Source organism: Populus trichocarpa, chromosome 15 (assembly GCF_000002775.5).
Source record: "Populus trichocarpa isolate Nisqually-1 chromosome 15, P.trichocarpa_v4.1, whole genome shotgun sequence".
NCBI lineage: Eukaryota > Viridiplantae > Streptophyta > Magnoliopsida > Malpighiales > Salicaceae > Populus > Populus trichocarpa.
The window spans coordinates 2346946-2361202 of NC_037299.2; the positions used below are offsets into that span (position 1 = coordinate 2346946).

A 14257-nucleotide genomic window follows, 5' to 3' on the forward strand; every position below is an offset into this window, starting at 1 on the left:
TGAATCCTAGCAATTACTTTGATGGTGTTTAGAAATGTGATAGCGGTTGTTTTTTAAAGTATTTTTTGTATAGAAATACATTAAAATAATATTTTTTTATTTTTAAAAAATTATTTTTAATATCAACATATCAAAACAATATAAAAATATATAAAAAAATATTTTAAAATTTATCCCATTTTCATTTAAAATTTGCAGCATTTGTAAGAAGCATTAGAAGGATTGTTATGGTGATTGATACAGAAATCATATAGATAAAAACGTCCATTACATTAAAGTAATCGTAATTTCCTAATTGGATTTTAGTGTTTCATTACAATATTACACACCAAATAAACTAAAAGCTGTGGGTCTTTTACAGTCATGCTCTCACAGTAGCCTATCCCACTACACTGTTCAGTGTCGATTTTTCTCATCTTGACCCCTAAAATTGTTTGTTTTATGCACTTCTGTCACTAAACTTCTTTCCCTTTTCAATTTAGTCCTTTGGATTCATTTTCCACATTGTTTTGTGAGCTTAGATGTTTTCCAATTTTGCAGCTACCTTGCCTTGCATCTCATTAGATGTTCTGTCGTTTAATTGATGAGTGATTTTCTGCATGATCGAATTTTTTTAGAATTGTTTAGTATAGAAAAACAATTGAAAGGTGAAGGGCCAAAATTAATATCAAGGATGAAATAGAGGCTTTTGTCATAGAAGACACGCAAAACTATAAAAATTTCAAAGAATGTTTTGTTTTGGATATTACCCGAATTATGCCTTTTTTATTTTATTAATTTATAAACTTGTAAGGCTAACCAAGTTTATAATTTTTTTCTTAAATCTAATTTAAGTTGGCCAAAACTTTTTTTGGTACCTGATTTTTATCTAATTAATTTTAGTTTTTTAAGGAACTCTTGATAAATAAAGAATTAATTTAGTAATGGATAAATAATTTGGATTACCCTGGGACTCGTTGATTGATCAATAAAACAAATATGAATGAAAAAAAATAAAAATTGTATTGAGTAAAGGAAGAAAAAAAAAACTCGGGTGACTTTTTTATATAAAAATGAGCATGTAAAATCTCGTGAATAAGTTTGAATTCAATTTAAAATATAAAGTTATAATTATTTTTATTAGTTTATATATTGAATAAGTTCAAGCTTTTTTGCAAACTTAAGTTGAAGAAACAAACCATTTAGGTGGTGGTCCAGTGGTAAGAATTTGAAATCAAGAGGTTTGCTCCTTTTGTGGTCTCAGGTTCGAGCCCTGTGGTTACTCATATGATGGCTACTGGAGGCTTATATGGTCGTTAACTTCAGGGCCCGTGGGATTAGTCGAGGTGCATGCAATCTAGCCCGGATACCCATGTTAAAAAAAAAAAAAAAGTTGAAGAAACATATTAAATATACCAAAATCATATATATATATATATAAAATGCATATATTAATTATACATTTTGGATTAAAATGACCAAAGTTTTAGCTGTAAATGTCATGAAAACAACGTTTGAGTAGCAATTTACCCTTGGCTATGGCGGCCTATCTACCACCTATGCATGAGCTGAAAATCACTTTAGGAAAGCAATGGCGCATGGCATCATCCATGATGACTAGCAACTAGTTTGTTGCCTAGTGGCAAGTGTACTCACGTGCATGCACCCAGATATTGATTAAGATTTTTGCTGACTCGTCTTATACTTTATTACCCGGCTTTTGTGGATCGAAGCTGTCCAGAAGCAACCACTTCGACCCCACGCTAAAAAAAAAAAAAAAAAGAAAAAAAAAAAAGTATATCGAAGTTCCATTTCTACTACAAGTGTCAAATCAGTCTTCCTCTGTGGATGGCAAAGTTTTCTTGCAAGCTTCCATTCCTAATGGAACACATTTTTGGGATTATAAAAAAAAAAAAATGGCACAGTGAATTAAATTTTTAGTTGAATAATATTATTTAAAAAAATTAGAGAAATAATACACTTTTATCTTGTAACTGATTTAAAACATAAAATTTACTAAATATCAATACTTTCAAACGTTAAAAATAGTTGTTGCGCTTCTTATTAATTATATTTAAACATGTCGTGTTTTAAAAATATGATAATTTAACATGTAATTTCATACTTTCACTACTAATCTTCTGGCTCAACTGGTTAGCCAGTTGTTTTAGTTCTATGAACCGATCAACCATTTCATAGAAAAACCATAATTTTATGAATTTTTTCTTCTAAATATGTTTTATGAGTGTCTATGATGTAGTCAGACTTGTGATAACAGGTAATTTTAAGCAGCCGAGTTTGAGTTTATCATAACTAGATGAGAATCTGCCTTAAACAAATTATGTGGATGGCCTACGAGATGCATTTCTTGACCAATGAGACAAGTCTAGGCCTGAGAGAAGCTCTGATTGTGCCGAACTAAAATGGTGACTCAAAATGACCATAACTTTTGATTCGACCATTAGATTACGCTTAATTTTTTATAGGAGTTTTCGAAGACTGTTTTTCTTAGTATAATAATGGGATCATTACTTCGACTATCAAATCTTTAGATTTTAAAAATATTACCTCGAGGTAATGATTTTGATAGTTTTATGATTTTTCTTATTATTTTTAAATTGATCTACCGATTTAATTGACTATAACAAACTGGTTGGCCGATTAGTCTTGAATTCAATTGATGTCATTGTTATGAATCGCGACATCAATTAAATTTTTTTTATTGTTTAGAATTGCGACATCTAAAAATATATTATTTCACCAAAACTTTTTACTTTAATTTATTTTTATTTTTATTTTATATACTAATTACCCAATTTATCCACATTTATGCGAAAGATAATTTGGATAAACTCATCTCAAGAATTTAAACAAGAAATTTGTTTATTTTCCTTGGGAACCATGGACTTAAATTCAAAGGTAATAAGTTCAATCCAATGAGCCTTCCAATTTACTAGCAAAAAAGAGAGGAAAAACTATAATATTTATGGCCTCATATGATCATGAATCTCTTTGCTGCAACTTAAGTAATAACATGGTGCTTGTAGTCTATGCAATAATTAGAAAAGAAACATGTTATTCAGTGATGTGAAAATTGTGCCAGATTCTTTCATTACGATATCAACTTCCTTTACCATGTCCAGTGAATTTAATTAAATAAACACCTAATTCAGACCTAGTAATTAGATCTAACAACAATGATGATTAGAAATGTACATAATTTTTAGTCCGATAATTGGATTCGCTTAAATTTTTATAGAAATTTTTGGATGCTGTTTTTTTTAATATAATAATGAGATCATTATTTCAACCATCGGATCTTTAGATTTTAAAAATATCATCTCGAGGTAATGAATTTGACAGTTTTATGATTTTTCTTGTTATTTTTAAAATGATCAACTGGTTTAACTAATCATTACAAATTGGTTGACCGATTAGTCCTGAATCTAATTGATGTTACGATTCAGATTGTGAACCGTAATATCAATTAAAATTTTATTGCTATTCAGTACCTCAACATCTAAAAGTGTACTATTTCATGAAAAAAATTTAATGTTATGTTAATTTATAAATTTTTTTTATGTTAATTGCTCAATTTATCCACATTTATGATGTTAACTCATAATTTAACCATAAAAAAATTTATTTTTACACATGATTTTGTACCATCATCGCAAATATATAGTTTTCAAAAGAAAAACAAATAATCTACCCGACGAAACAATTCCCAACGGACAAATCTTCTACGGATTTCGATAGGCTCAAAGCCCAATATTTTATCACATTGCACGTGAAAATTAATGGAGCTGATCAGTGTTCCCTAACTCTCTCGTGCACGCTTTTAGCTGGAAAGTGGAGAGGGCCCACACACCCACCTAATGAGAGTCTATGTGGTGATCTAAAAACAGCTGGATCTGCTCACCCAAAATAAACGTGGCAGTGTGTTATATAGAAATTACAAACATGCAGGGAGTAATTATGCACAAAATTCCAGCAAAATTAAGAAACACACCACAGGAAAAATACTGTTTTATTAAGGAGCAAATAATTAGGGATTGCTATAGTGATTTGTCTTTTTTTTTTTGTTTTTTTAAATTGTTGCGCTTTTATAAGCACAAATTAATGCTTAATTAAAGCATCTTTTATTAAGGAATTTTATTAAGGAAGTGTAAAATTCAAAATTATAGAAAACTAATATGAAAAATAGAAAAAAAGGGTTTTTCTAAGCTAAACATTTTCAACATTTAATCTTGATTCCGCACTCTCTATCCAGATTTCTTTCTCTAGATAAAGTTTAAAATTAAACCATGTAGAAGTTAATCTAATATAATCTATTCAACTTTATCAATCTAAAAATAAATCGAATAAAAAAAAAAAACTTTACAAAGCATTACACCTCACTAAACATGATAATAAATTTATGATTGGAGGAAATTTCTTTTGAAAAACAGGTATCATGTTATTATGATATTGTTTGTCAGCATCCTTGGTTGTGTTTTTAAATTAGTTTTTTTCTTGGTTGTGTTTTTAAATTTGTTTTTTTTTCTTGTTTAAATATTTTTCCTTCCTTTTATTCGCTACCCTTTTGGTGTCCAACATTTTTTATCACATTATTTTAGTGACATTATCTTGGATAGAAGGAAATTGACGCAAAAATGAGCATTTAAGTTTGATATAAATTAAAATTCTCAAAGATAAAAAAAACACTATAATTATAGAAAAAATCTTAAAATACTTAATTTTATAATTCTTTCATATATTCACTTATCAAAACGTTATTACAACATTATTACAACCTATATATAAAAAAAAAACTAAAAAATCATAATAATACTGAATATAAAAAAATAAATTTGGAAACAATTCCCTAGAAAAACATTATTATGATACAAAATAAAAAATAAAAATAATTAAAAAAATATTTATTCCCCTAAAAAACCTTTACATTAGAAATTATTGTAGAAAAACCCCTAAATTATCAATTTGGCAATAAGTTTCTCACGTCTTGATCATATTGTAGAAACATACATACCAGCCACGCTTGTAGAATGTATTACTTTATTGAAGAATATTTTATTTTTTAAAATAAGTTAATATTTGTGATTGTAGTGGTAATTATTTTTTAGAGTGTTTTTTACTTGAAAATATATTAAAATAATATCTTTTTATTTATAAAAATTAATATTTAATATCATCACAATCCAAAATTATATAAAAAATTATTTTGAAATAAAAATATTTAAAAACATTGTTTGAATGCAAAAATAGACACAGTATAATACTGCCCCAAATTTATTAAATTAATCCACAAGACAAGAAAAGTGACTGAAAATCGCTACGCATGGATGGAATCATATAAAAATCCTAGGTCCTGGAAATGTCTTGACACCATTGGATAATGCCCACCATGATTAGCTCTTCCAGAAGCCAAAAAAAATAAAAAAAAAATTAAAATTAAAAATAAAATAATATATATATATATATATAAAGGTGCAAAAATAGATATGATATAAAAAAATAAAATTCCTCTCATTTCAAGAGCAGTTTCACTGCTTGAATGAACAAAAGCTACAAAAGCTTCAGATAAAGAGAATGTACAAATGAAAGAAAATTCTAAAAATATGTTCCCAGCCCAAGAAATTAACTGGGCATTCGGGTCAAATCACAAGTCCACTAAATCGGATATTGGATTTTTGCATACAAAAGGGTGAGACAATAGTTGAGATGTCGTCCACCTCTTACTAGACTCCTTCTGCAAACAACACTGAATAAAGTCCCGGAACTCCTCAGATGCTCCCTCCGGCAAGCTCGGCGGATCGCCGAAACAAATAGCACACATAAGAGTAGCCCAATCGGGTCTTTGACCCGGTGGAAGAAATGGAAAATGACCCAAATAAAGTTCCATCAGAGTAAGTCCCAAGCTCCAAATATCACCGGCATAACCATCGTAATTCACACCGTAGGTATCAGGATCAAACCTCTCAGGACTCATGTAAGCACAGGTACCAACATAGGAATTACAAGCATCTAGCGTACGTTGCATGATTTTACTAACACCAAAATCAGCAATCTTCACTTCCATGTCCTTGTTAACCAGCAAATTCGAAGGCTTGATGTCTCTATGAATGATCTTCTGGCCATGTAAATAACTAAGACCATGCAGAACCTGCCGCGCCACATGTGACAGTTTGGACTCATCAAACGCACCATATTTTTGCAGAATTGAATCAAGTGTCCCCAATTCCATGTATTCCATCACAATCCCGATGTCCCCAGATGGTTTTTCATAACTTCCATGGCACTGAACAATATAGGGAGAATCTGTACGGCGAAGGATCTCGATTTCTCTGTAGATCTGGCGGCGCACTAGTGGGTCACTATCTCCATGCACAACTTTAAGTGCATAAATTTGCGAATTCCTCTTATGCCGTACTTTATAGACCGTGCCACCATTACCATGGCCTAGCACATGTATTTTCTCAATATCATTGCACGATATGTTAGAGGAGTTGTTGCTGGTTGTGGTGGTGGTGGTGGTGGATGTGGGAGGGAGAGGTAAAGGGAAGCGGGGGCGGCAGTCGGAGAGTTCGGGGAGACGGAGGTTAATCTGTCGGCGTTCACGGACAAGGGCCATGTGTTCAGGGGAAAATGTATGATGTTTTTGGAGTGGTTAAAGGAAACGAGGAAGTGGGGGATTCTTATACAAGTGGAAACAAGAAAAGCACGTGGATGATTTTTTTTCTTGGAAGGATGGTGGAAGGAAGGGCGTGGTGGGTGTATAAAAATTGAGAAGAGTTTTGTTTTCTAGGAGGAGTGCCGTTTGATTGATGGTGGCTACTTTTTACTTTTTAGTGCATCCATTTAATAATAATAACCAGCCATTTCGTTTTCTTTTAATTCTAATCTTAATCTACAATTAATTTAATTTATTATCATTTTATAATGCTAATCATATATAATTTTTGGTCTTGTGTTGTGGTTATCGAGTCATAAAATAGTTATGGCCCTAGAAATTAGTTATTTTTAGTAAATTATTATAATTATAATTTTTCATTAAAAAATGATCGAAACCACGATTTAACGCCATGTATTTAGTTTAATGCACCGGATTCATAAAAACTTCAAAATTAACCGAGTTTAAAGTTTAAACTAGAATAGCACTTTAAATTAATATTTTTAAAAAACACTTTTAAAATTTGAAATTTTTTTATTTTTTATTTTAAATTAATATTTTTTCAGTGTTTTCAGATCATTTTGATGCGCTGATGTCAAAAATAATTTTTTAAAAATAAAATAGCATTATTTTGATATATTTCTAAATAAAAATCAATTTAAAAAATAACCGCAACCACACTCCCAAACAAATTTTAATATAAATAATTTTATAAAAATGACTGTCCACCCCGACTCACATGCAAATATATAATTGCTAATGAATCTCAAGTTGATGGACTCTTAATCTAAAAATATATTATCCACAACGCCCACCCAAATTGCCCACAATATTTTGCATAAATTAAGTGGTAATTAATATAGTCCATAGTACAAATGTTACCACGCCCATCATATCCATTATAAGCAGCCATTGTTCTTATCTTTTCCTCATTTTGTATCACAAGATGCTTTGCTCTTCCCTTCAAACTTCAAGCTATGAGTTAGGTTAGATTTGTTGACCTAGATTTTGAAGGAATGGAATCGGTATGTGCAAGATCGAGCCGAAGACATTTCAACTATATATTTCCTTGCAAATGATTAAGGGTTGGTATTTATATAATGATGATTAATTATAATAACAAATAAAATAATGCAATTGGCCCGATTTAGGGTCTGTTTGACATTGCATTTGTAACTGCGTTTCGTCAAATTTTGAATTTGTTTTTTGCTAAAATTGAGTGCGGTTTGTACTTTTTGGATCGTTTTGATGTGCTGATATCAAAAATGATTTTTAAAAAATGAAAAAACATCATTGGCATGTATTTCGGCAGGAAAAGCTATTTGAAAAGCACCCGCAACTATACTGCCAAACACGCTCTTAATCTAAGATAGGGCCTCTTGTTAATATTAATAACGTGGGATAGATGGGTTAGAGCTGGGATTATTCTCTTAATATCGTGAAGCCAGCAGCATCAAGTGGCGCCAAAGGAGGAAATTAATGCAATGAATAAGGGATTAGGTTTAACTATTTTTTTCACTTAATTACAAATTACATAATTAAAATCTTTTGTTTAATTTTTTACTGTAGCAGGTACTATTGTCGTGACAAATATGTGATTTTTGGCTTTAAAAAAAAATAGATTTTTTTTTTACATTTGACATATTTAGTACACTTGCTATATTTATCATTATTTTTTTCTTATTTTTTTTTTTGTAATATTTTTTTTAGTTTTTCCCTTTTATAATTAGAATTTTGTTTTTAAAACAACTATTTAGAAAAGCATGTATATTTATTTTTTTTACCAAAATAATTATTAAAATAGCTAGTATCTTTCAAGTTGTAACCGGTAGAACATAATTTTCAATGGATATAATTAATTTGGGAAAAATATCAAATTAATTTGATATTCTAAACGGATTCTCCATGTAGTTCTGCAACTAAACTTTTTTCAATTAAGTCCTTAATGTTAATGCACGATTCATTCTACATGTGAGTTTTAAGTAGGTGTTTGAAACAGTGGTTTTAAAGTGCTTTTCTATCGGAAATGTATTAAAATAATATATTTTTTTTAATTTTTTAAGATTTATTTTTGACAACAATACATTAAAACAATCTAAACATATTAAAAAATTAATTTTTTTTTTAAATAATCATGTTTGAAACACGAGGCCAAATACTTCTAGATCTGAAATCCTCCCACTTTTTTAATGGAAAACGTCAAACTTTTCACAACATTATTAACATGCATTAGGACTGAGGAACCTCTAACACTTTAATACCTAATATGAAAATATACAATTCGAAAATTCAATTGAGAATTAGTAGATAGTTGGAGGATTAATTTGGGGTTTGTTCTAATAGTTTTCTAGCTATTTAAACATGGATAAGGAGATTCACGTTTAAGTGCATTTAACTTCTCCTATTATAGTTCTAATTCAAATTCAAAGACATTGATTACATATTTTTTTTTTATCAATAAACATATTCAAATATAAATAATTTTATATTCGGATATAAAAGTTCTACGTTCAAGAGATTCCATATACCTAAAAAGTAGTTAAACAATACTCCGATGGTTAGAAAAAAGAAAAAAGAAAAAAACTAATAGGATTTATCCTTTCCTTCCATTAGTAAACACTAAATTCTCTGGACTTTTGGGATCTTGGAAATAATTAATAGTGTTCTTCCTCATAATTTCCGAGCTAGAAATCTAAACTAAAGACTCGAGATGTAACTGTTGAATACATTTTCAATAAATTCTCATCTCTAAGTCAACTCTTTGATCCATCCCAGTTGTGACTTACACCAGAGGAATCCGTGAGATCAGGTCGGACCCAGATTTCAATTCAATAAAATTTAATAATTCAATTAGATTGAGCTATCAATCAAGGATTAACGAAGCCTGTACACAAAGAACTGCTTTAGCAAGGAAGAGTACAAGAAGCTGCTGCATTAACAATGGAGGGTGCTGCCAAAGGCGGCCATAGACATACACAATGAGTCACTTGAATCTAGCCGTTTTTACATATCTTTCAAGACTTTGGAATTTCGATTATTTAAAATCAACCATGATGGTGATGATGCACATCGGCATCACCATGGAATATTTTTTATTTATTTTGTATTATAGTATATAAGCAATAGAATTATTTTTGTTTGTTTTCAGCTTATTTTCTATGTGGTGATGCTTCCCTCTCTCTTCCTATTTCTATTTTAGTTAGTTGATGTTGAGTTCATAGTGTGCGTGGCAGACTAAATTGATGTAAATTAGGCCTACATGCATCGTCTCCATCAAATGGAAATATATAATTGATTTTTATTTTTTACATTGTCTCCCATCAACATCCATCAAATGGGAATATATAATTGATTTTCTTCGAATCTCATGATTTATATATTTATCTCGTACAAGTTTCCAATGTAAATTTATTTATTTAATAGGTTTAAAAAATCCTGAATAACTGGTTTTTATTTTAAAAATTAATAATGAATAATGAAATAGAAAAAATAAACAATAAGATAAAAAATAAAAAAAATGATGTTGGGCCACATCAACTTTTCAAACTCGTAACTCGAGTTATTAGATTGGAAATATCATACATGAAAAAACGATAAAGGTCAATCCACAACAAATTTAACATTAAATGATGAATTATCACTATTATCACTGTTATTATCTTTATTATTATTATTATCCATTATTATCACTATAATCATTACTATTATAAATATTATTATAATTATTACAATACTATTACTATTACTGTTATTATTACTACTATTACTATTAAAAACATTAATACTATTATTACTACTACTACTATTATTTTAATTATTATTAACATTATTTTCATAATTATTACTATTATCGTCACAATTATTGATACCATAGTCACTATTACAATCATAATAAATTATTACTATTATTGCCATATTTATTGATATCATAACCACTATTACCATCATAATAAACTACTACTATTACTATAATAATTATTATTGTTATCGCCATTATTACTATCTTAATAATATTATTAGTATCATTATCATTGTTACTATTATTATTATCATTACAACTATTATAATAATAATTATTATTGAAATAACAAATATCATGAACTTGATTTGATGGATAAAATAAAAAAATTATAAATTTTTTGACAAAAGTTCAAAGAAAACATATAAGAAATCAAAAGAATAAGGACCAAAATGAAATTAATATTATTATTATTGAAAAAAAATCATAAACTTGATTTAAATGATAAAATTAAAAAAAAACTTTGACATAGAAGCTAGGAAAAAAAATAAAAAATAAAAAATAAAAAGATCGAATCAAAAAACATTATATATATAAAATAGAATTGAATAGTTAAATTAATAAAACAAATAAAACTTAAAACAAAAACTAAAATAAAAAATAAAAACTAAAAGAATAAATTCTAAAATATCAACAACAACAACAAACAAGAGCTGAATTTAGCTTTTTAAAGGTCAAAAAGAAAATGAAAGGAAAAAAAAAAAAAAAGTCACCGGTAATAAACTGGCCATACCCGGTGTTTTGGCTCGTGGTTTTCGTCTCGAGGGACCCGGAAGAGGGAATTTGAAGGCCGCGCGTGGGAGGCCAGAACGACTGCGCTAAGCAGATGGTGTTCATTGCGAAGGCTTTTAAATGCGAAAAGTCCTATAGAATTAAAATTCTAATAAACGGTGCCAAACTGCCAACCATTTGAATATTCAGGCATTCGCATTTTCCTAGAAAAAAAAAAAAACATGCCTGTTATCATTTAAACATGTGATCAATAAGGGTGTCTGTTTCCCCTCTTTCAGTTATCCTCTTCCTTCTTCCAGTCTTGGGTCAATTTGACTCTCTAACTTTATACTATGTTAGAACAATATATATATATATATATATATATATATATATATATATATATATATATATATATATAATACGAAGTCGTATTTGTTTAAAAGTTTTGAGCTCATCCTTCCGGGGAGCCTGTCCCTTCGACTCACCTTCCTAATTTGGAATTCTACTTTAACAGTCAATTGTTTATTGCAGAGAAAACAAAAAACAATTCAACTGGGTTAGCAGCTGCGTTCATCTTTGCTCTATGGAATAGTCTTCCACGGCACAAAACGCAAACATTCTGACAGATACGCAAAGCATTTAGAAAAGCCTTGAAAGCAATCCCCGACAATGAAATTAAGCACTCAAAGGCTTCTTCACGACAAAAATAATCTTCAAGCTAATAATGACAAATCAATGACAATGTATTTAAGCATGTCCTCACACTTCAAATTCCTCTATTTTAAAATTTATTTATTGTAGAAAGAAGTATCTCGAACTCACAATCTTAATTTCAAGAATGGTTTTCACTTGCACAAATCATAACTACTTTACATTTAATTTTGTTAATTTAATTATATTAAATAAATATCACACTTTACATTGACGACCTTAAAAAATTAAATTCTAGAAAAGAACATAATTTCTGACATCTTGTTCTTTTGAAAAAAGGTCTCGTTTAAGGAATCGCTTCCTAGTATTATGGTCATTAGAAACCCTAACTTACGGGACTGGTTACGCAAAAGAAAAGATATTATCACCTCTTAAGCGTTCTACCTGAGGTACACTGCATCGCTGGTTTTGTCTTAAATTACTAAGAGTTTGTTGTGTTTTTATATTTGAAGATTTGCCTATAATATTCCTGACTTTGACGCCAATGAATATTCGGGTATGTATATTTCAAACTTTGGCGTTGTTAAATATTATGTAGCAAAAACAAAATGTATGATATTCCTGGCTTTGACGCCAGTGAATAAACCTTAAAATGAATCTAAAACAAAGCATACATATTTTTTTATTTTTTATTTTAAAAAGAAAGAAAGAAAAAAAAATGTATCAAATACCGAATTTGCATTTCACAGTAAAAATCCACAGATCAAATATACAATGAAATATTCTAAAAAAATACGAGGAACCTATGAATAAATTCAAAAGGATCCATAATTTTTTTTGGAATTTTCTGATATTTGATATTAAATAGGGGCTTTTTTTTAATCAAATATCAAAATAAAAAGGACTAAAATAAAGGGGATTGAGGCAGCTGGGCCCGAGGCCCAGGCTAAGTTTTTTTTGGGCTGGGTCTGGACCAACTAGTACGGGCTGGGATGGACCCAGCCGGCCCAGCCCGGTCACTGGCCCACGCCAGTGACCCGTCTGGGCAGAGGAGCACGCATGACGCGTGCAGGTGCAGCACAGCAAAGAGTTAATTAAATCAAAGCTACAGAGCTACGTGAATTAAATTGTAAAAACGGGGGAAGAGATGAAAAGGGACTGACCTGCTTCAGACGCAGTTGGAGGACGAAGACCTGGGGTAGTGCTGGTCTGGGCGATGCTCCCTCTCTGTTTATGTCTTGCCTTGTGTGATTTATGGTTTCGTGGCCTTTCTCTGTCTGTCCCTTGTTTCTTGTTTTTGTTCTCCCTGGTGTTCTCCCTGGTTTGTATGTTCTTTTCGTTCTCTCAGTTCGTTGTTTTGTTTTCTGTTCTTCACGTTCGTCTTTGTTCTTTTTGTTCTCTCAGTTCATCATCCGGTTTCCCTCCCTTGGTCTTCCCCTCGGTTCCTTCTCTCTCCCCTGTTTGCGTCCTCTGATTTTCCTTTGTCCCTCTCTCTCTCTACTGGTTGCTTTCTTCCCCCCTGCTTTTCTGGTTTTTTTCCCCAATTCGTCCCCAGTTCTTTATGGGTTCTCCTCCTCTGTCCACCGTTTTTTCGTGTTTTCGGCCTCCCAGTTTTCGCTTGTCTGTGTTCTTCCTTTTTCGGCCTCTGTTCGTGCCTCAAGATAATGGGGCACGTTCGCTCCTGTCTTTGAGAAGATTTAGGACTGTTGGCATCGATATCGTGGCCTCCGGAGAGGGCGTCGTGGAGGATAATGGGTAGCTGTACAATCCCTGCAAAACCGGTCCCTGGGATGAAGAAGAAGGCGATAAACAGTTTTATGACACGGCGCCGTTTTCTACTCTGCAGTGGCTATTTAAAATTTAGTCACTGAATCATCCCCAAACTTTGATATTTTTTCGATTAAACCTCTGATTTTATTAATTAAATTAATTTTAAGTTCAATTAAATCCTTAAACGTTTAATTATATTGTCATGATCCAAATTTCAATTTATTCTTCATTTATTTCATTTTTTTTACTTTTACAAAATAAAATAAAAATAAAATAAAAAATTGGGTTACAACAATTTAAACTCCTAAATACTTAGTTTTAAAACTCTAATACCATATTAAAAATTATTTTAATTCAAAAACTTAAATTATTACTTGTGATTTCAATAATATTTTATATTACTCATTAACCCTCACAACACAAAACTATCAAGTGAATAGCTCCTAAAAAGTAACCAAATGGAAGATTAAACACATATTATCATCAATGTAACAAGAAGAAGAAGAAGAAGAAGAAGAAGAAGCAAACTCTACGATCAACTCTTGAATCGATCTAGGGTGGTTCCTCTTCATAGAAACTGTAAAAATTACAAGCGAGACGCTATCATTATCCTCGCTTCAATCCAAAATGAATGTAAAACTACAATTTTGATTAGTGATTGGGAGTGAGAT

At 30.3% G+C, this 14257-nt stretch overlaps 1 protein-coding gene across 1 annotated transcript; it reads right to left on the reverse strand.

The window, feature by feature from the left end:
* Window positions 1–5484: 5484 nt before the first annotated feature.
* LOC18105604 (mitogen-activated protein kinase kinase 9) lies at window positions 5485–6704 on the reverse strand. The gene has a single exon (XM_006374189.3). The coding sequence runs from the start codon at window positions 6611–6613 to the stop codon at window positions 5642–5644; it is 972 nt and encodes a 323-aa protein (XP_006374251.3). The 5' UTR covers window positions 6614–6704; the 3' UTR covers window positions 5485–5641.
* Window positions 6705–14257: the final 7553 nt, after the last annotated feature.